The sequence below is a fragment of the Rhyacophila brunnea genome, unplaced genomic scaffold (assembly GCF_057557595.1).
Source record: "Rhyacophila brunnea isolate RB1 unplaced genomic scaffold, BYU_Rbru_1.0 scaffold_16, whole genome shotgun sequence".
NCBI classification, from domain to species: Eukaryota; Metazoa; Arthropoda; class Insecta; order Trichoptera; family Rhyacophilidae; genus Rhyacophila; species Rhyacophila brunnea.
The window spans coordinates 30,986,926-31,010,789 of NW_028232816.1; the positions used below are offsets into that span (position 1 = coordinate 30,986,926).

General features: G+C 35.3%; 1 protein-coding gene and 1 non-coding gene across 4 annotated transcripts; both read left to right on the forward strand.

Annotated features, from left to right (window-relative positions):
• Positions 1-10,696: 10,696 nt before the first annotated feature.
• On the forward strand, positions 10,697-10,815 carry LOC147074633 (5S ribosomal RNA). The gene has a single exon (XR_015070331.1). It is a non-coding gene; the product is annotated as a 5S ribosomal RNA (ribosomal RNA).
• Positions 10,816-12,467: 1,652 nt separating this feature from the next.
• On the forward strand, positions 12,468-23,648 carry LOC147074634 (uncharacterized). 3 transcript variants are annotated; one of them, XM_085943757.1, is made up of 4 exons: positions 12,468-12,856; positions 16,470-16,701; positions 19,781-19,959; positions 23,152-23,642. In XM_085943757.1, the coding sequence occupies exons 2-4, from the start codon at positions 16,483-16,485 to the stop codon at positions 23,456-23,458; spliced, it is 705 nt and encodes a 234-aa protein (XP_085799883.1). In that variant the 5' UTR covers positions 12,468-12,856; positions 16,470-16,482; the 3' UTR covers positions 23,459-23,642. The 3 variants fall into 3 exon arrangements, with proteins under 3 accessions (XP_085799883.1, XP_085799880.1, XP_085799882.1); XM_085943754.1 differs by having other exon boundaries at positions 12,479-12,856; positions 19,721-19,959; positions 23,152-23,648; XM_085943756.1 differs by lacking the exon at positions 12,468-12,856 and adding an exon at positions 15,445-15,620 and having other exon boundaries at positions 19,721-19,959.
• The last annotated feature ends 216 nt before the right edge of the window (positions 23,649-23,864 follow it).

The following is a 23,864-nucleotide window of genomic DNA, read 5'->3' on the forward strand; positions in this document are numbered from 1 at the left end:
GTCGTTGATGACATGCCACACTGTTTGAGACGTGTTGCCACCATAGTGACAGTTGGCACAGTGTGACGTTTTTGTGACACGAATACCTCAGTCACATGCGTTTTGCAGACGATATCGCTGTCTTTGTAAACAACCCAGAAGACCTCTAGAATGGGATGCAAGAGCATGCAAATGAAACCATCAAAGCAGGATTAAAGATAATAATGTCTCAAAGACAAAAGTAATGACAAACTGCTTTGCCGAATCAAAATCAATCCTCATCAATGGTACTCAAATCGAGCGAGGAAATAACGACGTCTATCTTGTGCAACAAATGTCAATTGACGGTGGAATGTAATACGAGATTGCTCGCAGAACCAAAATGGCGTGGAGTGCATTTGGGCGCCTGCATAGTATCTTCAAAAGTGACCTCCCATTGTGCCTTAAGCGTAAAGTGTTCAACTAAAATGTGCTACCAACGCTCACGTATGCTTGCGAAATATGAAAGAGAAATACGAGTAGCGCAATGTAGCATAGGGAGGTGCATGTTGGGCATAATGCGTAAATATCACAAAATAAACCAATGGATAGAGCACGAGATGTGATAGAGATCGTTAAGCAGATGAAAATGGCGTTCGGAAAGTAGGCAACTTAAGGGTCACAGAACGCTTATGTCCGCCGGATAGACGAGCTCATAAAGTTCATTAGATGTACGTGGTAGCAAATAACAAGGGACCGAGAAAAGTGGGAGAGCTATGGGGAGCCTTTCATCCAGCAGTGGACCGACCCCGGCTGATTTGAAATGTTTCGATAACCCCCCCCCCTGCTTTAAATTTTCTGACAAACGATAGCGTCATCTTCGTTTCGCTGCTCTGCACCTCAATTGTTCTAAAACTAAATAACGTAATTATAAAACGTGTTAATTCGCATCCTTAAATAATATTATAAGCAGATTGCATTAATGGGTTTTGTTTAAGCTGAAAGTGTAATATAAAATATCTAAATGAAATTATTTTCGTATCTCCTCATCTTAAAGGAAACAAATTTCATGGCAAATGGATTGAATTATAAACCCCGTTAAAAAGCGCAAAAAGAATAATTTCAAAGTTTTTCTGTAAACAGGCTTAACCCAATTAAAAACATTTCAGGAATTTTCTTTTTATAATAGGCGTTTCCGAGAAACAAACAAAAAATACTAATTTGTCAGTAGATAGTATGACCAAAAGAAAGCTCTGTTTATTTTTAAATCGTTCATCGGCTATTTAATAGCGAAAAAATGAAAATAAATGTGATATGTATTAGAAGATTCACGCAAAGCTCACTGTAGTGAAGCCATGCCACGATACTGTATTTATACCGTTTATACTTCGAATTCAATATGGTAAACCGTTTGTAGAAAATGATGTTTGTTGTTGCATAATATTAAAATAAAATATGGTAATAATTTGAACGAAAAATGCAACCGAAAATCTTCATTAATTAAAAACCGGTTCATTTATTGCTTGAAATAGAAAAGTTTATGGACCGGAACGCTGGATAATTTCCCGAAAACATGTGGGAGCTTCGTTGTTATATATGTTACGCCGAATATGTGAAATTGCGTATTACATGAAATCGGCAAAATTTTTCCTATTTCATGAAAAATGCAAGCCCGTTGCCTTATTCATGAATTAGGCAAAATATCCGCCGAGTCCGTGAATTCGGCAGGGTATGGAATTCTTAAACTGTAAACATGACAGTAGAAAAAGTAAGTTTAATACGGATGGTTTTATTAGTTACAATTGGACATAGTATATTATTATTATTATTAGGTTAGGTTAGGTTTTGTAATTCTGAATTCAACTGAATGTCCATTTTGAGGTTAGCTAACAACTGTCAACAAAATATCAAATTAGGCAAAATTTTGTCGATTTTATGTAATATGCACTTTCACACATTTGGCGTAACATATACATTATAGACTTACCTACATACCTCAGACGGATAAATACAATACCAGTCTTTGTATGTCTGATATGCACTACTACTAAGATTTATGCAAAAAATAATGTTTTCAGCGTCGCAGGTGAAATAACTATATTTTACGAAATATGCTGTCAAAAATTATATTATTATTTTTCTTGCAGTGCATGGTTTGTCTAATTCTGCAGGACATCACTGTTGTGTACTTATAAAATATTGTTGAATTGGTTAAATTAGTAATATCATTCAATATCCACAGACATTGAAGATGTCGGAAGACGAATCCTGGCATGCTAAACCCAAATCGTCTGGCATGGTACAAAACTCTCATTAATCAGTATTTATGTTATATTAAGATTATATTAATAAAAAGTTTGTAATAAAACAACACGAAATCTTATTATCGTTTGTATAAATTGGTGTGTAGGTAGGTACATGTCAAGTTTTCAATTTCAAAAAATGCGAATGAATGTACCGATTTTATTTATTTATTTATTTGAAAAAAGACACGTTGAGTACATAAAAAATTATTAATTCAGGACGTTCACAACATGACATTTAGAATAAAAATTACAAGTAATCAGTTCGGAAAATCATAAAAAACAAAGTGGAGGAAAAAAAGAAAGCAAAAATAGTTTTATACAAAAGAAATAAAATTTAAAAAAAACAACAATGATTCAAAAAGTACAAATTAAACAATAAAATAGAATTTAAAAAACAGAATATATAATGGATCGCCAAAAATATCTACATCTCTAGGGAGTGCATTGACCAACCGCACAGCCCTAGGGCGCTATTGGTGCCTGGTGAGCCTGACATGAGGAAACAGCTTTCACCCAAAATAGGTCATGGCTGCGACCACGCATGTAATTGACGGGTGCGTAAAAATTTAAATTTTCTAGAATATCGGGATTGAAAATGATACCACGTGAGAAAGCAGGGAAAAATGCTTTAAGGGTAGAAATGACCTACGAGCTTCAAGAGAATGAAAGGAGAGCATGCCTTGAAGAAAGTTAGTCGGAAAAGACTCGTTTGAGAAGGTGTCAAAAGGAAAATAATTATAAACATGACAAAACAGAACTGTGACAAAACAGATAAATATAACTATGACCTTTTAGGAAAAATATAAATTTAATATTGAAATTGTCCTATCTCTATTATGTTGATAGATTTTTAATACCACAGATTTTCAATACGCCATAATAAATCAAATTATATACCTAATTTCTGCATTCCTAATCGCTAGAAAGCATCAAATAAACGGGACTTAACTCGGTATTGCCGGCAAGCTTAGGATATCTCACCTTTATCAATATAATATGTTCAAAATGATTGGGTGACTAGGTACGAGTACAACGAAATAATGACCTAACCTAACCTAACCTAAATAGATTCCACAAAAATTAATGTTTCATTTTTTCCCCTGGCTGTTCTGTTTTGTCCGGTTAGATGACTTGACTGAGAGAACAGATGGATCCACATTAACAGTGATAATAATATCATTTTCTATTTATATTAGATAAGTAGGTACCTACTTATGTATTTTTTTTTTTTTTTTTTTTCAATTTAAATCTTAGGTACGTTGTCTACGTCTTGAATTCTGATTCGTTATGTCCACAATGTCTTGTTTTTTTAAATACCCACTAGAAAAAATCACATTTAAAAAAAATATGATGCTCGACGGGATTTGAACCAGTCCAACCACTAGTGCGATACCAATTGTGCGATGCCAACTGTGCAATAATTAATTATGCTACGAATCTCCTATATAATTGCGACAATTTAAATTAGTAGGTCATACATGAATTGCTTATCAAATTGTGTTATTAATGACTATCATTTTTTGTGTATTACATCAAGGAATATTAACTTCCTAATTTAAGGTGTTTTCAAGTTATGTATATTCAATATATGGATTGTTACATTCTTAAAATCTTGTGAATTATTCGTTGAATAAAAGAAATGGTTTATTATAAATAAATTTGTGCTTTGCAGATAACTTTGTTTGCAAAAAACCCAAAGACCACCTCCAAGATTGTGGTTACATGTAAGTTGTACGTATGCAGTTCATCGTGGGACACTTATTCGTGCGCTGCAGTACGGAAACATGAGTTCGTATAACATTTTATCAAATGACGGGTTCTTCGTTGAAAATTTCACCGTGGAATACATTTGTACGTATCTTACAAAATGCGGCGATAGTTTGCAAATAGTACTGCTCCAATTAGATTAACCCTAACCTAACCTAACCTAGTAGAGACATCTCATAAAATTCGCCACATGTTGTAGCATACGTACAAATATACTCCACGGTGAAATGTTCAACGAAGAACTCGTCATTTGATTAAATGTTACACGAACTCATGTTTCACGTACTGCGGCGCACGAATAAGTGTCCTGCGGTGAACTGTTTACGTTCAAATTTCCGGATACGCAAGGTTGTACGTAGTAACTATTGTGATTTTAAACAAAGGTCAACGTTTTTTTCAGAGACAATTTCGGAACAAGTATAAAATAAATTTGGTTTCAATAGCGATTTCAGTTCTGTTAAAAAAAAAGCTTTTACTCTAAGACGAGAGCTTTTTTTATTTTAGCTTTTCCTCCCATGTTTTCCGCAATACGATCAGGTTTTCAAGCCAAAATGAAAATTCCTTCCACAATCCGGGTCGCTTTTCTTAATTGTGAAGCCTCGTTAAATTCAGTCTTAAATCCAAATCGGGACTCTTTTCCGTTCGTGCGGTTTTGCGTTTCTATAATTTTCCTCTCTGTCAGATTTAATAATTTTTAGATTATGTCAGATGTTACGTTACAACCTACTTACCTGTTTTGAAAAAAAAGGGTTGGTGGGTTATAAAATTTCTGAATATTTTTCGAGTGGCTGAAGATTCACCCATGATCTGGGGGGCAAGGTTATATATTCTGTTACGATCAACTGGTAACCCTAGTAATGTATAATGTTATAAGTAGGGAATCCAATCCCGGGATACTGGACAATTTTCGATACCTATGATTCCCGGGATTAGTAAACATAATCGTAAACCATAAACATAATTACGCGAAACTAAACTTTGTACCATATCAGTCGTAGCGGTTCTAATTATGCACAAAACTCTTTTATTCGGCGCTCTTGTTTAAATTATAATATGTATTTCTCCACCGTTGATCCTTTTAATAATTCACCTGTTTCATTTAAACATGCCATCTCCAAAATTTTGTATAAATAGATATATGATGTATTTACTTGTACATACATATATATATATATATATTCTTTTTATTTTTTATGTTACTTTTTTATTTTTCTTTTTTTCTTTTGTACTTATATCATTTAATTATTCATTATTCTTCCTCATTTTTCTCATGTAATCTTCTTACGTAATTTCTTTATATTTATGTTATTCGTACTCTCTATCTTGTTAGGCTTAACTATATTATAATTTATATATGGAAACTTTTCTGGTTGCAATAACTTTTTATTATTAAATTTTAAATTTCTGTAATCAATACGTAACTGTTTGTTTTCCTTAATAAATAAAATAAAAAAAATAAAATAATCCCAAAACCTTCAGGATTGATTTTTTTATCTATCACAATCAATATGTACAAAATTATGTTAGTGAAGTGTATGTACCTGCATATGTCAGAGGAGGAATTGCCAGATGCTTACGGATAATAAATACTTAACCATTTTTTGTAGTCATGTGCGATCGTAAGAACATCAGAATAATAATAAATTTGTTCATTTAACCAGCAAGACGCCACTGACGTTCTGGCACGCGAACGACGTCTAACTGCCAGTGCCACGGACGTACAGGCAGGCACTTGTTTCTACGCTGAATTTTATGAATGTTATTTTTTATTAAATAAATATAAAAAAAAATCTGTTTTACTTTCACATTATTATTTACTTCATTAACCCATATTAACATTAAATATCTTAAATATGTAGTATAAGTTTTATTATAATACTAGACATTTTTGACCGATTTTATCAATGCTTAACTAAAAAAATAATAATAACTTTAGAAAAAACGCCAATCCCGGGATCGTCAAATCGTAATCCCGAAATCCCGGGATCAAAATTTTAGCTCGGGATTGGATTCCCTAGTTCTAATTTATATCTATCTAAGATATAAAAATATTTCATATTGTGAAAACTTTAAATGTAAAACATTAAAGATTTTTCTTTCTGTTTTTCCATACTGCGAGCTTGTACAACTAACAGTTGGCTTTGTTACACACCAAGTGCAAAAATGGTGGGTGATTTCAAAGGCATCCAAGGCAAGCAATAAAAATATGTAAAATATTATAATATATCCAACACCTCTTTAGAAGACGTCCCATAGTTGGCACTGTATCTACACAGAAGGCGTTCCAGCCAGTCTATGTGTTTCGGCGATAGAAAAGCATTTTTCAGTACGATAAAATTAATCACAATATTATCAAATGATTCGATAATAATAGTATATACCTACTACTAGAATTTAATTGGCGATGCGTTTAAATAGTATTTAGTTAGTTAAGAACGCGTCAAAAACACTATTCAAAATTAAAATGAGGGTGAAAGGAGCCTCTGAATCCGGAATAAGAGCCGTTTCATACGGGACACCTGTGTCAAGCCACCGGTGTATCGAACGGCTGCATTTACACATAAATGAACGCGACACTCGTGTGTCTACATCTGAACGTCCCCATTCATTTATGTATAAACGCAGCCGGTCGACACACCTGTGTTCAGCCACCGGTGTGTCAAAATGCCGCATTTACAATTAATAAATGAACGCGACACTCGTGTGTCCTCGTCTGAACGAGCTCATTCAGGTATGTGTGAATGCGGAATCTCGCCACGCCACACAAGTGTCCCATGTGAAACGGGCCTAAGAATCAAACAAATACGTGGCGAATTGGTTTTATTACCGATAGCGCACGGGGAGCGTGTAGATGGCTGCTGTCACCAAAAAGGGTATAAGTACCTACTTAACACATAACAAAGGTCAACATGCGTATATCATAATACTACACGTACGGAAGTGGATGCGCACACGCGGTACCTTTCAATTACCAAGTTAGCGTGTACCGTGTATACTATCGTCTCAGGTAGACGAATCACAAAGAAAACCGCGTCCCAGATATTATTATTAATACTCAATTACCCGAATCATCGAGTCGGGACATCATCTCTAAATCGACATCGGGAATGATAACTTTGAAACCCTGGGATTGAAAATCCTGATTACTATACCTAATAACTACACAGTGGTGGATTGTGTAATACAGGGTTTCCCAAACTTTTTCTGCAATGGAACACTTCGCAAGACCCGGAAATTTTAACGGAGCACTTAGTATATATAGTAGGTTATTTATTAGGGCAGCTAACCGTTCTGCCAATTTTGGCAACTGTCGTTAAAATGACAAGACTTGTCAACCGGTCAGTTAAAGACAATATACCCTATCTTTGTCATGCGCACGTTGTGAGTCTGTACCTAGATCATATACCTCAGTCTGTACCTAGTTCATTGCCCCCACATCCCAAAGCGAGCCCCCAGGCTAGGACCTTTGCCGGGACCCCTACTTACCGCTAAGGTTAAAGGCAATGTGACGATCTACAGTTGCATATTGTTGATATCAACAATTATGGACATGTCAAATATCGACAATAGTCAAAAATTGTAAGTATAGCAACACCACATATTATTAAATGTTAGTAAGCTTGTATTGAAACAGCGCTGCAGGCGACATTTTTTTTACTATTAGTGCATGTTTGTGATGTGTGTTTATCTCACTTGGCTGGTCGATCTCTCACGCTTGCCCAGACCCCCAGGCTAGAGGCCTGTCAGCCCCCCTTGTGGGAGCCATGACCTATCTAGATACTTGACGTCATAAACATCAGTGGAGATTGATCATCACTCGCCTTTCAATATGAAGTAGATTCTTTAATTATTTTAGTTTTACTTATTTTACTTCTACTTAGTAGAAGATCTAGCGCTGATAATGTGTTGCAGTGTATAAAACCTTTCGAAATGGGCGCGGAACACCTTTTTTAGAATTATTAATAACCATGTCCTTGCTTTTTCGTACAAGGTGGTTGTTGGTAATTTTGAACAATCAAAAACACCCAGGCTTTGAGAAAAACACATAAATGTTTTTGTCATGACCGGGAATCGAACCCAGAACTCTCGGGTGGAAGGCCAGCGCCTTAGCCACTGCACCACAAGAGCCACCCCTATCCAGGTTTGGCGGAATACTGGTGTTCCGCGGAACATAGTTTGGGAAACCCTGGTGTAATACATAGATAAAACAAATTGACTGTTTTAGTGCAGTTATCATAGGGGATTTTTATCATTGTTATCACATCTTATCGGTTATACCTCACTGTTATCATCAGTCAACACTGGTCACAATGATCACTGATCAGTGATCACTGATCAGTAATGTAATAATATCACTAATGACTAATAATAATATTATTATTGATTGTCCTGCGGATAATAAGTAGATGGTAGATGGTAGATTATACGGTTTGACATGGGGGAACACAGGGAGACGGTTTCGTGTCTGGACCCTTCCCTTAATATCGAAAAACATACCTACAAATTATTTAGCTGAATCGAATATTACTTCTTTTTCGTCAAGATCTCATGACCGGTTGATTTATATTTAGTTATCAAACAACCTTTTCGCATGCTACGACACGGAATGCTTGCACTAACAGAATACCCATAGCGTTCATGAAATGGTACAACCATCTGCAGGGCTATTCTAACTCGTAACTAGTTAAAACCACGTTTCTGTTATTTTTCTTGATCCAAAATAATATGGACATAACCAGGGCTCGAAATGGACCGGAACGCACCGGATCGCCGTTCCGGTTCGTGAAATCTGTAAAGTTATCGCTCCGTCTTACTGAAAAAATAATTTGACCGTCTGAGCTAGATATGCCATAGATATAACGAAAAATCTAGCACACGTGTGTTTATAAAATACACATAAAAATTATTGATAACCTTGTTAATATTCTCAGAAAATTTTCGAGCGCTCCGGTTCGTAAACTTTTCCATTTCGAGCGCTGGATATAACTCGGAGGCAATTACGCACACAAGGCGGTTGCATCTAACTATTCAACGCGTGTTCATTCCAGTAGTTTATCACGCAACCGAAACACGCGTTCAATATTGGTAACCTTTAATGACATTCTGGAGGCCTTGTATTTCAATAATTGTAGGTTTTCGCCGTCATAATAAAAAAAAGCTTTCAAAATTTCGATTGAATATGGCGCTTGGTTTTGCATTTCTACCTTATAAATATCTATAATAAGTAATATTCTATATATACTAAGTATTAGATACCTGCATATTATTATCGTCTCTTATTATTTAGTAAAGTAATAATATTTTTTAAATCGTGAAGTCAAAATAATATAATATTACCTACTATGGTCTCCACTTGGGGATGTCTCTGTGAATCTGGAGAACCCCAAATCGGTATCAAACCAACAAATAGTATGGGTTGATTACGAAAATAAATAATATTAATGCCGGCAATGGTGTAAATACCGGCCGTTTAAAAATATCTGCAACGTCGCCATTCTCGCCTTTTCGACAACGCTTCTCGCTGGGAGCAAAACATAAAATGGCGGGGAGAAAGCGGCCGACTGCCAGACAGTAAACATTGTTAACTCGCGCTACGTATAAAATAAATTATAGAAATATAACCTTTAGTATATATTAACGTAAATAAATCTCGCCGTTTCCACCACAATTCCAGTGTGTTATTTGTCCACCTCCAAGTCCCGAATCCAGACGAAAAACCATACAAAGAAACAAAGTGACAGCATCTTTCCACTTTCAAAAATGGAGGGAGATGACACCACTTATATTTTACCACGTTTTTATTAGCTCGTATTATTGTTTGTCCAGTACAATTTTTTTCTTGTTTGTCCAATACAAATCTTTCAATAATCGATTTTTAACTAACTTCCCGACTAGCTAGACATTTGAAACTTTTAGAATAAGTATATCAGAACACGATGACAATGCATTCTTTTGATACTTTTAGCCATCTTTAAGCAGAATTAAATTCATTTTCAGTTAATTCTTTTTTGTACAGAAAGTTATTTCGGAAAAGATTCGTAAAAAGTAAAACACTATTATTGGTTGCTAAGGGAGTCCTAGCAACTAAATTAGTAATATACCTATGCGTGCGTTACTATGGAAATCAATATGAAATGTGAAAATTACATTTCAGTATTCTATATTTATTCAGTATTTCTATCAAGTACTTACAAAAAAACGTTTTTATTAATACATAGGATGGTCAAGTTTATATGATTCAACAGAAAATTTAAAAACGTGGTATGTAGAAAGTTCTTTTTATCTTGTAATTATTTTAATATTAGTTTCCTGATCATACATTATTAAATTTGTGATGCCACCTTTACAAAAATGTGAGAGTTAATTTCACTATCACAGATTCAAACCATTTTCTGATATGGTTTTGCTACGTAACAGTAATGTAATGTACAACTACGCAAATAGATGTCGGGCACTAATATTATAAACGAGAATGCCAAATTAATTATTAGTTTCTACCGAAAGCGTATTTTTTGTTAATTTGGGCTGATTATTACTCCGCTACCAATCACCGTGTGATCACCGCTACCATTCAGCGATTTACAAACCTGTTATAATACCCGATAATAAGAATATTGTATTATTTACATATGAGCCACAAATACTGATTTTAAATTCAAGCGTTCGCCAACGACCATACCATGTTGAAAGCACCGGTTCTCGTCCGATCACCGAAGTTAAGCAACATTGGGCGCGGATAGTACTTGGATGGGTGACCGCTTGGGAACACCGCGTGCCGTTGGCTCTTTTTTTTGCATTCTCAAGATTTATATAATATTTTATACTTATGAACGCAATCAACACGTCAACAAACCGATAGGTAGGGAAGTATAATTATCGTAAATTGGTTATATTTTTTTTTCAAAGGGCTGATGGAGAAGACCATTAAAATTGTACAGAGCCCACTTTCAGTTCGACTTCTCAGCTCCAGTCTTGGGCAGCTGCAGTTGGCTGCAAGCCTCTCCATGCAAATAGGCCGATATCTCACTGGCAGCAGTCTAATATCAATAACCCGACCAATAAATAGCTTCGATTGCCTTACGAAATATCAAACCTAAGTTTAATTTATTAATTACGCCAATATTCGCCAATTATTGATTACGTACCTGTCGTGTGCTCATGTCGGTGAGCACTCTTAGTCAAACGCCGCCATCTTGGAAAAATGACGACCAGAAACAGTTTTTAGGTAGGACCTAAAATATTCTCTACAGCAAATTTATTATAGATAGGTATGATCAAATAAAGATCGTTCCATTTTTACATAAAAAATTCCGGGCTATACAATATAGGGCTCTAACCATATTATACTATTATACTATAGGTATATTATAATCTATACTATAATTTCGAAAATATATTTGGATCTTTGTACAGTCGTGTCGGTTTTTCTTTATGAAAATCCACACGCGCAGTCGGATTTCGACAAAATTTGGACAGTGGTCGGAGGGCGACGAGCTGAAGTGCGTAGTCTCGAATTTCAGATTTAACCCGTTGCACCCTGGGGACAGTTTTACGGTTTTTGCGGAAAATGCCGCCACATACAGGGCCTTGAAACGCGGAATTTAATGTTGCAACTCCCATTTTTTATTGAACATGTCGCTAGAATGTGTACATTTAAAAAAATATTGGCGTTTATTTCAGCTCGATCGGAGGTCAAATGGCAAAGTTAGATGCAAATAATTGTGTAATTAGAATCGGTAATCGGCAGGGAGCCAACCGAGCCGACGCGGCGCGGGCGACGCAGTGCTGCCACATTAGATCGGAATGCTTCACTCACGGACAATTGTATGTAGCGGAATCAAGAGTGGGGAGTAGTAAAAATCTATATATTTCCGCACCAAATGGAAAAGCCACAAATATTGTATATCGAATAACCCTGGAATGATGGATTGGATATTTATATTATGGATGGAATTCATATTATATAGAAAAGCCTTAAAATAATAAATTGAATATGTACTACTTTATAAGATATTTAAATGCAATATTAAAATATTAAGCCATTCCACTCCCGGGCAGCGCCGGGTGATACTGCTAGTATTATTTTTAAGTTTAAGTTTTTATAAGTTATATTAGTGGCGTGCGGTGACTTTTGATGCAAGGCATGCTGTGAAGGGGAGAAACAAAAACAACATTTTATATCAAGTTTTCGAAATGCAATTTCCACTAAGATTTTATATTAGTCTTGACAATGAAATTTTTTTTTATGGATTTATATATAAATCGTGATGAATTATATAAATTGTTATTGTATTTGTCCGTCTGATGAAATAAGGTATATAATAAAAAAAACTCACATATTTTAATTATTTCGGAAAATTATCCAACGCTCCGGATCATATTTTTTTCTATTTCGAGCGCTGATAATTTTTATTTTATCAAACCATATTCATGTCGGTGTTATCTGTGATAAGGAACTTAATTAATGTGCCCCACTTATAAAAAATGTCACTCTTTAAAGATAACTAAGAAAAAATAATTATTCTTTAAATGAGTAATCACTTTAATAATAATTATCACCGAAGAGTACAGTGTGTGATTTACTGTATTTGATTTTATTTTTAGTAATTCGTTAAAAAATTATTTTACTTTTGAGTTTTTTAAACACACGTGATAGAGTGATAGACCATTCATACTCATTGTTAGAAAATTCCAAATATCTTCAATTAGATATTCCTATCATTGATGCACGATAACAAAGAAACACAACCCAGCCTACAGATCATCCTGGCCATTCACCAATCCACAATTACGGACAACAGCTGACGGTGAATTAAACCAAACAGGTATGTAGGTATCTAACGAATAAATAATAAGAGCGGCATGCACAATCTAAGATTTCGATCCTAAGGATAAGTCGCCGAAAAGCATGACTTAATTATAGACAATCCCGAGTATAGAGTTAAGGAATCCTTAACCATAGACTACTTTTGTTATGAACACGCCCCCTTCTGTATTACCATTTACCACTGACAGCTGCTGTCAAAATAAATTCGCATGTCTATAAAACAGTCCATACACTCAAATTCATTTAACAATGTGTCTCAATATGGATATTGATAGTGTTAATTCGTTTGGCATGTACTTGCAGAATATTATTTTACTTTTATACGCCAGCCCGCAGAAATACAAGATGCCAGATGATAGAATGACACTTGGCGCTAGTGTTACCATGTTAAAAAAAATATCTTGCGGTGCCTGTGGAATCACGTATAATGACTTATAACGGAAACATAGGAGTATTATAATTAAATATGTATTTATAGTTATTGCATTTATAAAATGCAGTTGTCATATTTTTGTCATCGTTTAACAATTATAAAATAATTTACCTAAACTATAGGAAAGAGAATTTTTAAATATGGTATTATTTTCAATAGAAATGATCTTAACTAAGGACAATGTTTTTGCATAGTGTTTTCTGCTAAGGAAATTTTAGTTATGACAAATGTTTCTGCATTCCGCTCTAACAATACAAATTTCTCTCCCGAGATTGAAAATAGGTAGGTAAGTTTATTAGAAGTACAATCATGTCGTATATAATATATTTATATAATGTTCTGAATGGTTCAAAAGTAGGTTAACAAGTGAATGCTTGTGATATTCTCTACAAACAACGCGTTATTTTTTTTATCTCAGTGCAATACAGCCATCTGTTCCCATACAGTAGCTCACGGTGAACTATGATACGGCGAACTGCATGCATACAATTTACGTGACAATAGTGGGTAGAGTCAAAGAAAATGTTTTAGGTAATATGTATTTATTGTATAAGTATAGATCAATGACATTAATATGGACGAAGCATCTGGGAAAAAAATGACACTCACTTTTTTGTCGGGTCTGCCGAATGGCATAATCTATTCTAACGCCATTACAATAAAGGTGATATTGCTATAAATTCCCGATGGTTTTTGTCGGGTCTGCCGAATGGTTCGGTTCGAACGGGTTCGCTCAAATGAACATTGACACTAGAAACACTATTCTAACGCCATTACAATAAAGGTGATATTGCTATAAATTCTCGATGCGTGATATCGCATAATGGAAATTGCGTGATGTCTATCTATACATGTGCGAATATCGCTATGCGCGAATTTACTTGCTAGCTACTGTATTGAGTGCGTTGTCCATTAATAATGCCATTGGTATAGATAGATCAATGGTACTTGACATTTTTTTAGAATTATTTATAACCATGTCCTTGCTTTTTTGTACAAGGTGGTTGTTAGTGACTTTGAACAATCACAAACACCCAGGCTTTGAGAAAATCACATAAATATTGTGTCCTCACCGGGAATCGAACCTAGAACTCTCGGGTGGAAGGCCTTGCCTCGCCTTATGCACTGCATCACGAGAGCCGCCCTGATACTTGACATTGGGGGGATGGACAGGCGCACACACAGAAAAATAGTTGGGTTAGGTTAGGTTAGGTTTAGGTTTTGAAAATTTATCCGTAATTTTTTTTTTTTAATTTTTATTAAGTCGGGGTAGGGGTTAACAAAATCTAGCAGGTGCCACTGACTTCCACATTTACTCCGCCTACTATTGTACCATCTACTCTCGTCGCTACGACCGCGGAATACCGCATACTTCCAGTTACGATTACCATAACCAGACACTCCACACTTTGAGTCTAACGATATTAACAGTCAAAATGATTAAAATCGTTAATTTCCATTTGTATTATCCGCGCTGTCTTGTTTTATCTTTTAAATATGCCGCATCAGAATATCAAAGCAAATATTGGGTGCTCCAGACATTTGCACCAATTTATGAGTGCCACAGAGGAGTAGATCATTAGGAAAGCTGTTTGACAGTCAAATAATCCTGGTCACGATTCCCAATTATGAGTGACGAAGAAGAAGAAAAACTAATATGATATTTGGCTAAATAATTCGTATTTTTTCCGTTCCTGAGGAAGGGACCAGACCCGAAAACCCATGTTGTTTGCGGCCTGGGGACGGAGCATGGAATGGACTAATAATATACCTATATTAATTAATATACCTACGTTGAATGTGCCGAAAACATTGTACCTTCCCTAAGAGTAGGAATAAATAAATGGGAAGAATTGGTATTGGAGGATTCTAGTAATGTAATTACCTACTCGACGTGTAATTAAATCAAAAAATACCATTAGAGACAAGATGAATTTATTAATGTTTTATAAAACAATTAATGGAATATACTTTTCCAGTAGATGGGATATTATTAACTGCTTCAGACAATTATAATTGTAATGGTTATATAAATAAATTAGAAACAACATTTATATTATATTTGTATAGCTGTCAGATAAAATAGTACAAATATTGCTATCTCAACACGACCAGAGAAAAATTTATCTTAGACTATAGATACTGTATTTTTTTATACATGGGTATTTTGCGTGGTCTCGTTGTTGAATGGAAGAGACCGCTGTGATTGGGGATGCCCAGGAGGTGTAAAAAGTGTCATCAGGAGGAGCGATGAGAAGTCGAGATTTGGTGGTTGCTCCGATGGATGGAGGAGCGAGTTTTATTTGCAGCTTAAATAGTCGGTACAAGTGTATGTTACAAGAGCTTTATGTTACAATACTTATGATACTGTTCCGAGGTCCGAACTCGGTGACTAACACGAAGCTTACTGATCGGACGGAGATTATGATTGATACTTAGGTATTTAGACTGACTAACTCATCAACTATGATCTGCTAATTATATGCATGAATATTCCGTAAATTGTGAGTCATTGTTAATAAAGTTTGCAATTGAGACATCTGCTGGCCTCTGCATTATTGCACCTCAGACGTTTCGATCCCATCGAATAATGTGACGCGTGTAGAACATGCTGATCGTAGATGCAACGATTTGCGATAGTTTAAATGACTTGCTAATTCTTACACTGTCGAAATAATGCTGAAAAGGCCCGAAGACATTGACCGCTACAGGTATAATAATTATAAACAATGTATTTATCAGATTAGGGATATTAAAACCAAAATATTAATTATCACGAACTTCAAGGTTGTGTCTATTTTGTATCTTAACTTTGACAGAAAACCATAACAAAAACGATTTTGTGCCTCTTGTAAAATTTGATTTGTGTGGATTACGCCCTTTTTCCTTTCCATAGTCGATATCGATTCCACTAGGGCGTCCAATGGGTTAGGAAGCCGTGTCCTAGAAAATATTCACAATATTATTACAAAGTGGTCGAAATGTAAGAAATAGTCCGGAACAGGGTTCCAGTCTGTGACATATTATTATATATTTTTTACGTTGGTAAGTATTTTCCTGATAAAGATTTGACGTGTTCGTTGTAGAGGGATAATTTTTGAAAAAAAGGTTTTCCATAATAATTGTGTAATTATAATCAATTCCTATATAAACTAATGTTGTTGTGTTGTTATTTTAGTAAATAGGAAAGTATGTCTTCAAAATGTGAAGATATTTTACAAGAGATTCCGGTTGATGTTTGGCCGTCATTGAAAAACGTTTTCAAGAAAAATTGGCCATCTGAAATCTATGCCTATTACGTGATTCAAAACTATATGGAGTGGACCAAAAAAGATCCAACTGTAGAATGTAAAATATTTTCACCGCATGGGAAATGGGATGACGGCACCGTCATCATTGAAGCAGCCATGGTAAACTTGATAAAAAATAAAATTAATTAAAATTATTATTTTGTGGTGGTTTAAGATGCCTGAAGGGTTCAGGTGCAAACCGGCTTTGAGCTCTCTTTAAGACAATGATCATCCTGCGATAAACTACTGTTAAAAGTTCAAATACAGCAATAAAATTGTAATGTTGCGTAGTATTTTTACATTTTTACTTTCTAATGAGTGATGGTACCAGGGATTCGATCCGTTATTTTTTTTCGATTCGGTTTTCATTTCAGTTCGAGTAAAATATATATATATATCAGTTCGTTTCCGGTTTTCGTTCCGAAAAAAATTACGTTTTTTCCCGTGTTCAGTTCAGCTCCGAGTAATAAATTTTTAAATGCTTTTATTTGTATTAAAAAAATATTTTCTACTGTATTAACGAATGAAATAAAGTACAATATGGATAGTAGTGAGTGACCCACGAGTCTAAGAATCCAAGGGCCAAGACCGAAGACGTAATACGTGTTACACCTACGTCAACTAAACGACATCTAAAGTGGGAATTAAGATCATGTTAACGCGCGTGTTTGAACACGTACTGAACCGAAAAAAATGATATTTTCCCGGTCCGGTTCCGGTTTTCGATTAGATGAAAATAACGGTTTTCCGCCTGTCAGTTCAGTTCCGGTTTGAAGCCCTGGTTAGTACTTTCTGATGCAGCGACTGCATCATTAGCTTGTCATAAAGCTTCCACTGATTATTAATAATGATTGCATTAGTAATTTATTATAGTTTTAGTGTGTATTTGAATCAGTGGCGCACCCAGGATTTAATATTGGGGGGGGCCCAAGAAGGAGAATGTAAATTAGTCTCATAGGCTCTTTTCCTTCTTCTCATTTATCGGTCTTTTGTCTATTACCTACACCATAGTCCCCACATCCTGAAACAGGCCCTCAGGCTAGGATTGGCGGCCCCCTTACCTACCGCTAAGATTAAAGGCAGTGTAAAACACTACACTCACGTAAAATTGTGTTTTAGTTCAAATTAAGGGTACTTATAAAGTGAATTATTGGCGGTTTTTAATACAGTACTTTAATATTAGAGCTGTCGAGTATCGACACATAATAATCAATAAATATATTGCACAATTATATAAGTAATTGAAAATGTTCGTGATCATGAAGTATAATAGCTCCGCAGGCGATTTTTTTACTATTAAAGCTAATTTATGATGTGTGTTTATCTCACTTATCTAGTCAACCCGACACGCCGGGCCCCCCACAGCCCGGGCCCCCAGGCTAGAGCTTTTTCAGCCCTCCCCAGCCATGACCTACACCACTCCGGAATTCGGGTGGACACCGAGAATTTTTTGACAGTTCCATTAAGGATTGGGTTTCTAAAAAACCTGACATTAGTGTTGCGTTAGAAATCAAAATCTAAGAAATTTTTCTAAAATGGGTGCTGGAGAATTACAAATCATTTTTTGCCGTGTTTTTATTTGTCTAAGCCCAAAGGTATAGTTTATTGGCTTTCAATTTCAATGTTTAAAATCATTCTGATAATTTTCATGTTTGGGGGGTGCCAGGGCCCCTTGGCCCAACCCCTGGGTGCGCCACTGATTTGAATACATACTATTGTTAATTACCATTGGAATGGCTATTAACTATTTTACGTAAGAAATATAAATACCCTAGAAACCATCCCAATATAGTAAACCAGGCATGTCCAACTTCGAGCAGTTTGTCATCTATTATCCGGTATCAAAACTGGCAGTTAGTTACCTTCGACAGTCTTCCATTGTCATTCTTAAACTAAAAAATTATCTCTCATCAACACAAATAAAAAAATACCTATATAATTTTTCATTCATCGGAAAACTACAAGTTTTTGTCTTATTTTGGGCACTCATTCCACTCATCGTTAAACTATTTTTCTACTCTTACAAAGAGCCTAATGTGTGACTGTGAGGGGATCTCCGCATCAGTTTAAAGCGTGTGGATACGTATCTTCTCTTTCTCTCATTATTTGGTAATGATATAATATTATTTTATGTGACAACAAAATGTAAATTTATAAGATGAAAAAAAGAAAAGGACTCATAATGACATAAGTAGGGCCCGGATTTGTATGCACCAAAAACATGAATATATGCATGCACATATGCGCTTAAAATCATTAAAAAATGCACTAAAAACTAAAAAAATATGCAGTTAAAAATTGACAGTTTTTTATGGAAAACATTGTAGATACACCCTCTATGGCCAATATTACTGATAAAAATCGAACAACAAATTAATAATTTTAATAAATAATATACAATAACAAAAAAAAAACACAAATAATCAATATAAAGTTACATACAGTTTTATTTTCAAAATAGTTTTTTTTACAAGTACCTAAGTACCTACAATTGAATAAGAAATGCAATATAATTTAAATACAATTATTCAAAAAAAAGAAAAAAACAGAAACGACATAGACTAATATAATGTGACGATGTTGTCGGCTATCAATTTGATTTCATAGAGTCTATTGTCTCTATGGCATAGACAATGAATAAACTCGGGGATGCCATTTAAAAAAAATGCAAGTGCATTTGAACTACCTACCTACCTAGTTTAGTTATATTTCGATAATGATAATTTAAAGAAACTAAAAATATAAATGCAAAAGCCCTAAAATATGCACTAATCTCCGAAATATGCTCCAACGTCTCAAATATGCATTTATATGCACAATAAAATTTTATTTTTGGATTCTGTGTATTTCAAAATGGATTTCTGTGCAACTCTCGTAGCTGTGCATACACCCTAACAAAACATGCACTAGCATATAAATCCGGGCCCTAGACATAAGTACCAATACTTATTACAATTTCCTACAAAGTCTAAAAATTATTCAGAATTAGCTGTCTAATATACCCAAAAATGGTAATATTCTACGAACTTCACACAAAACATGGACCTTTAACGAAAAACAGTTTTAACAACTTACCATCTAAAAAAATGATGTTACATACTAACTTTGCAATAATTATTATGAATCTTTGTTTGTTTAGACCAGCCTCCCAACTCTTTACATATTTACGACCGAAAATAATTGCGAGTTGCTAAAACAGAGTCTCACGGAAACAAAACACATCGATTGGAGAAAAGGCCATTTCTTATACGCAGTCCACTCCGAGCACTGGAAATACGTTGACCAGTCGTTGAGGTCAATGGGTTTGAAATCTGAATATCAAATTACAAGTCATTATTATTGGATTTCGAGTGACAAAGCACGATTATTTAACATTGAGTGAGTTTTTTTATGTGATTAATATTTTGTATACATGCTGTCATATATGGATTTTGACAGGGGTATTTAGGAAGGATGGGATGGGGATGTAGGGAATAGGTGGGAATGGTGGCAATTGATCGGATTGTCACGTAGGGAAAAGAGGAGTGGATATGGGATATGGAACGGGATAGGATAGGGACAGCATGAGACTCGCGGGAAATGGAGCAGGGTCGTGGGTGGTTGACTTTTACCTCTAGGACCTCAGTTACCTGTCCGGTTACTTCGCTCATTCGTGTGATGTTCCTAGATTAATAAAAAGGCATAATAAATATGGAAGTAATAATAAAATCTCGGTTTGAGCGCCACTCTATGATGATGCATAGAGACAATAGTGATAAGGATAATTAAATAAAAAGCAAGTAGAGAAATTTCAACAAATGTATAATTAATAAAGGAGTTTATTTGCGGGCTACAGTGTATAAAGATGTATAATTACTCAAGTGAATCACGAGCACCTAATGCGATATAATATTTAAACAAATTAGAACAAAAAACCCAAAAGCTAGTTCGGTGGACCGTAACGTAAATACCAATTACACAAAAGGCTCTTCAGCCTCTTCGCTGCCCTCGATTCCTTCCAGGACGGAATCGAGGAGTGCGTCTTCAAACGTGTGGGGACCGTGGAGTTCCTCCGATCTCCTGGCGTGGGGGGGACGTCCTTCGGATGGCCATCGTCCTCGTCTCCAAAACGTCAGGAAATCGAAAGCCCTGTGCCCCCGGGTCCGAGGCTCGGAACTGGCCAAGACGTCTGCTTCCTTCGAACGATCAAGACTGAGAGCTCGACTCCTGCTTCACCTTCATGTACAAAGCCCGCTATCTCGTATAGCGCCGGAAATAGTATCACGAACTCCGTACAAACTATCCCGTGCGCAGGCGTGGTCCGGTCGATCTTTTGCGTAGTGTTGCCGTCGTAAAAATAGTGTGTAATGTTATAAAATAACATGACAATGCATGAACATTGGGATGATGAATGGGCATATACTAAGGGACTTTTCTAAAATTTTGCCGCTCAGTAGGCGAAAAGGGTGGGGGAAAATAAGACTCAATGACTCCGTTTCGGCGGACTTTTTATGAGCTAATCTTTGTAAGATCTTCAACGATCCGGGCAAACCCAAGGGGGAGGGGGAGGTTCCTACTAACCTTTCCAGGCGAACAGAATATCGAAAGAAATGTAAAACACAGGATAAATAATGGAAACTGAAATATCTAACGAGTAAGGAGAAGCAGGCAACCGATCTCTAGTAAGGAAGAATACGGGATAAATTTAAACACGTGTCAAGAATATGTCATACGTCGAAGACTGACAATTGTTGCTCTCTGTATATGCATTGAAGCTCTTTTAATATTGGTGTATTACACACACTATTGCACGTATATAATGCGTAGTTCATTTTCGTAGGACACTCACACATTCAAAACCCTGCATCAAAATTTACTGTATTGATATATATATAGCCTATCAAAATTCTATTTATTATCTGTTCTCTGATAAAACATGACTCAGACATAGAGGACAATCCCCCACTGATACGTAGTTCGTAGTCTCGAGGTATTAGGTATATCATTTTTCGGCCAAGACAACCTTTGCAGTCCTCCTTAATACGATATATCTAGCTTTTTCTTGGGTCGTGTTGTCCACTAAATATCAGTGGCGAAGGGTGGAGGTAGGTTGTTAAGATCAGCCATAAATAGCGCACACTAAACTTGTCATATGTATTTCTTTTCATTGAAATAATAACAATTTACAGATGGTGTTGGTTAATTTTTAAAATACAATTAAACCCTGCGAAACCAAGCCATAATAGAAACTTAATAGTCAAAAAATACTCGTCTATCTATAAAATATCTAAAATTATGCAATTGAACCATACATTAATTTTGATACTTTATAATATGTTTTGTCTATTATTGTTTGGTTTAGGCAGGGCTTAATGGATTTAAAAAATGAACCAACAGTATGTGTAATAGGTATGTATTTTTAATCCGACTAAAACAAATAAATTTTAATAAAAAAAAGTGTACAATTTCGTAGTATCGCCCAAATTATACCAAAACTACTTTGGCTTAGTTAGGCAGGGTTTAATTGATTTTTAAAAACTAACCAATATCATCTGTAAATAATTTATTTCAATGAAAACAAATACGTATGACTGACAAAGTTTAGTGTAGAGTACTTATGGCGGTTCTTAACAGCCTACCTTCACCCTCCGCCCTAATGCTATGGTAGAGAGATGTAGGTACCTACTACAAATTTGTCGAAAATCTTCGATCTCATTGTGTTACCTTTCCTTTAATTGTCATTGACAGCCTGCCGTCACATGGGTGAATTAACATGACGAATAGAATATTGATATACTTTAGTATTACTACTTGTAGTCAGTGACGTCCCTAGACAAAATGCCGTCCATAGGCAGCGTCAAAATGCCATCCCATTACCTATACATGCAGTATTTTTTATTATCCTTTCATGACTTCAATACCTATCTAATAAATACATTATTAACAAAATATAATATCCTACAAAATTTAACTTAAATGTCATCTCTACATCAATAGACAATATTGCGAATCTACGGTTTCAGATACATTTAAAAATACACCTGACAACTTTCAAAACTCGCGAATGACTGAAAAAAATATTTGGATAAATTAATTAGGTAGGTACCTGAGTTTGTACCTACCTATAATTCAAATATAATTCGCAAATCTGCACGTGTCATTGCTGGTCATCAAGGAGTGATGTCCAAAGACAACGGAAGTAAACTAGACATCGCGAACCCAACGAAAAAAATACAATCCTGTTAAACCGTTTATTCAAACTAATACATTTTGTTTCCAACCAGTGAGCTGTATTTTAATGGAAAGATATTTCCGTTATTACTAAGTTTAGGTAACTATTCCTATATATATTTAATGATTCTCCTCGATTTGCCGCCCTTCGAGTAACTGCCGCCCCCAAGCGACGCTCAATCTGCCTACCCCCACGGGACGTCACTGCTTGTAGTCGTAGTTCAATAAAAACAAATACGTATGACTAACAAAGTTTATTGTGCACTATTTATGGTGGATCTTAACAGCCTACCTCCACCATTCGCTACTGGTAAATACAATATATCATACTATCAATTAATAAACAACATTTTTTTCCAGATGTCCTGATGATGCATACGTGTCCCCACTGAGAGTAGAAGACATTGAAAGAATCAATTCAGTCTGGCCACATCGTTATTCTGGGTCCACTGAATTTCTTCGACAGATTATCACCTACAATGGTGGTTTTGGAGTCTACGAGAAATCTACCAATACTCTTTGTTCGTGGATATTAAAAAATCAACTACTCGGTATTGGAATTTTGCAAACGGCTAATGAATACCAAAGAAAAGGATATGCAAAAATACTTATAAAAGCTCTCAGTAAAAAGATGGCGTCGGAAGACAAAATAGACGTTCATGCCTAGGATTTGAGAGGTTAAACGAAATAGTTTTTGAGCAGATTTTGAAAACATTGTGAATATCTTGTGGTTGTGGAGAATAGTGAGAAAATAGAATTACTTAAACACGTGTTAAAGAATTTGCTATTTTTAATATTTACCTACGTCTGTATCATAATATTATTATGCATTAAAGTTTGTTACGTAAACTAAACGCACATTCAATATTATTTCAGTCAATTCCAATATACATAATATTATTATTATGTCATTATCATCGTCATCGTCATCATCAGCCTGAATCTATCCACTGCTGGATGAAGGCTTCTTCAAGCTGCTTCCACTTCTCTCGGTCCTGTGTATTGCGTTGCCACAAACTTCCGCAGAACTTTATTATTTCATCAATCCAGCGGCCTCTAGGTCTACCTTGTGG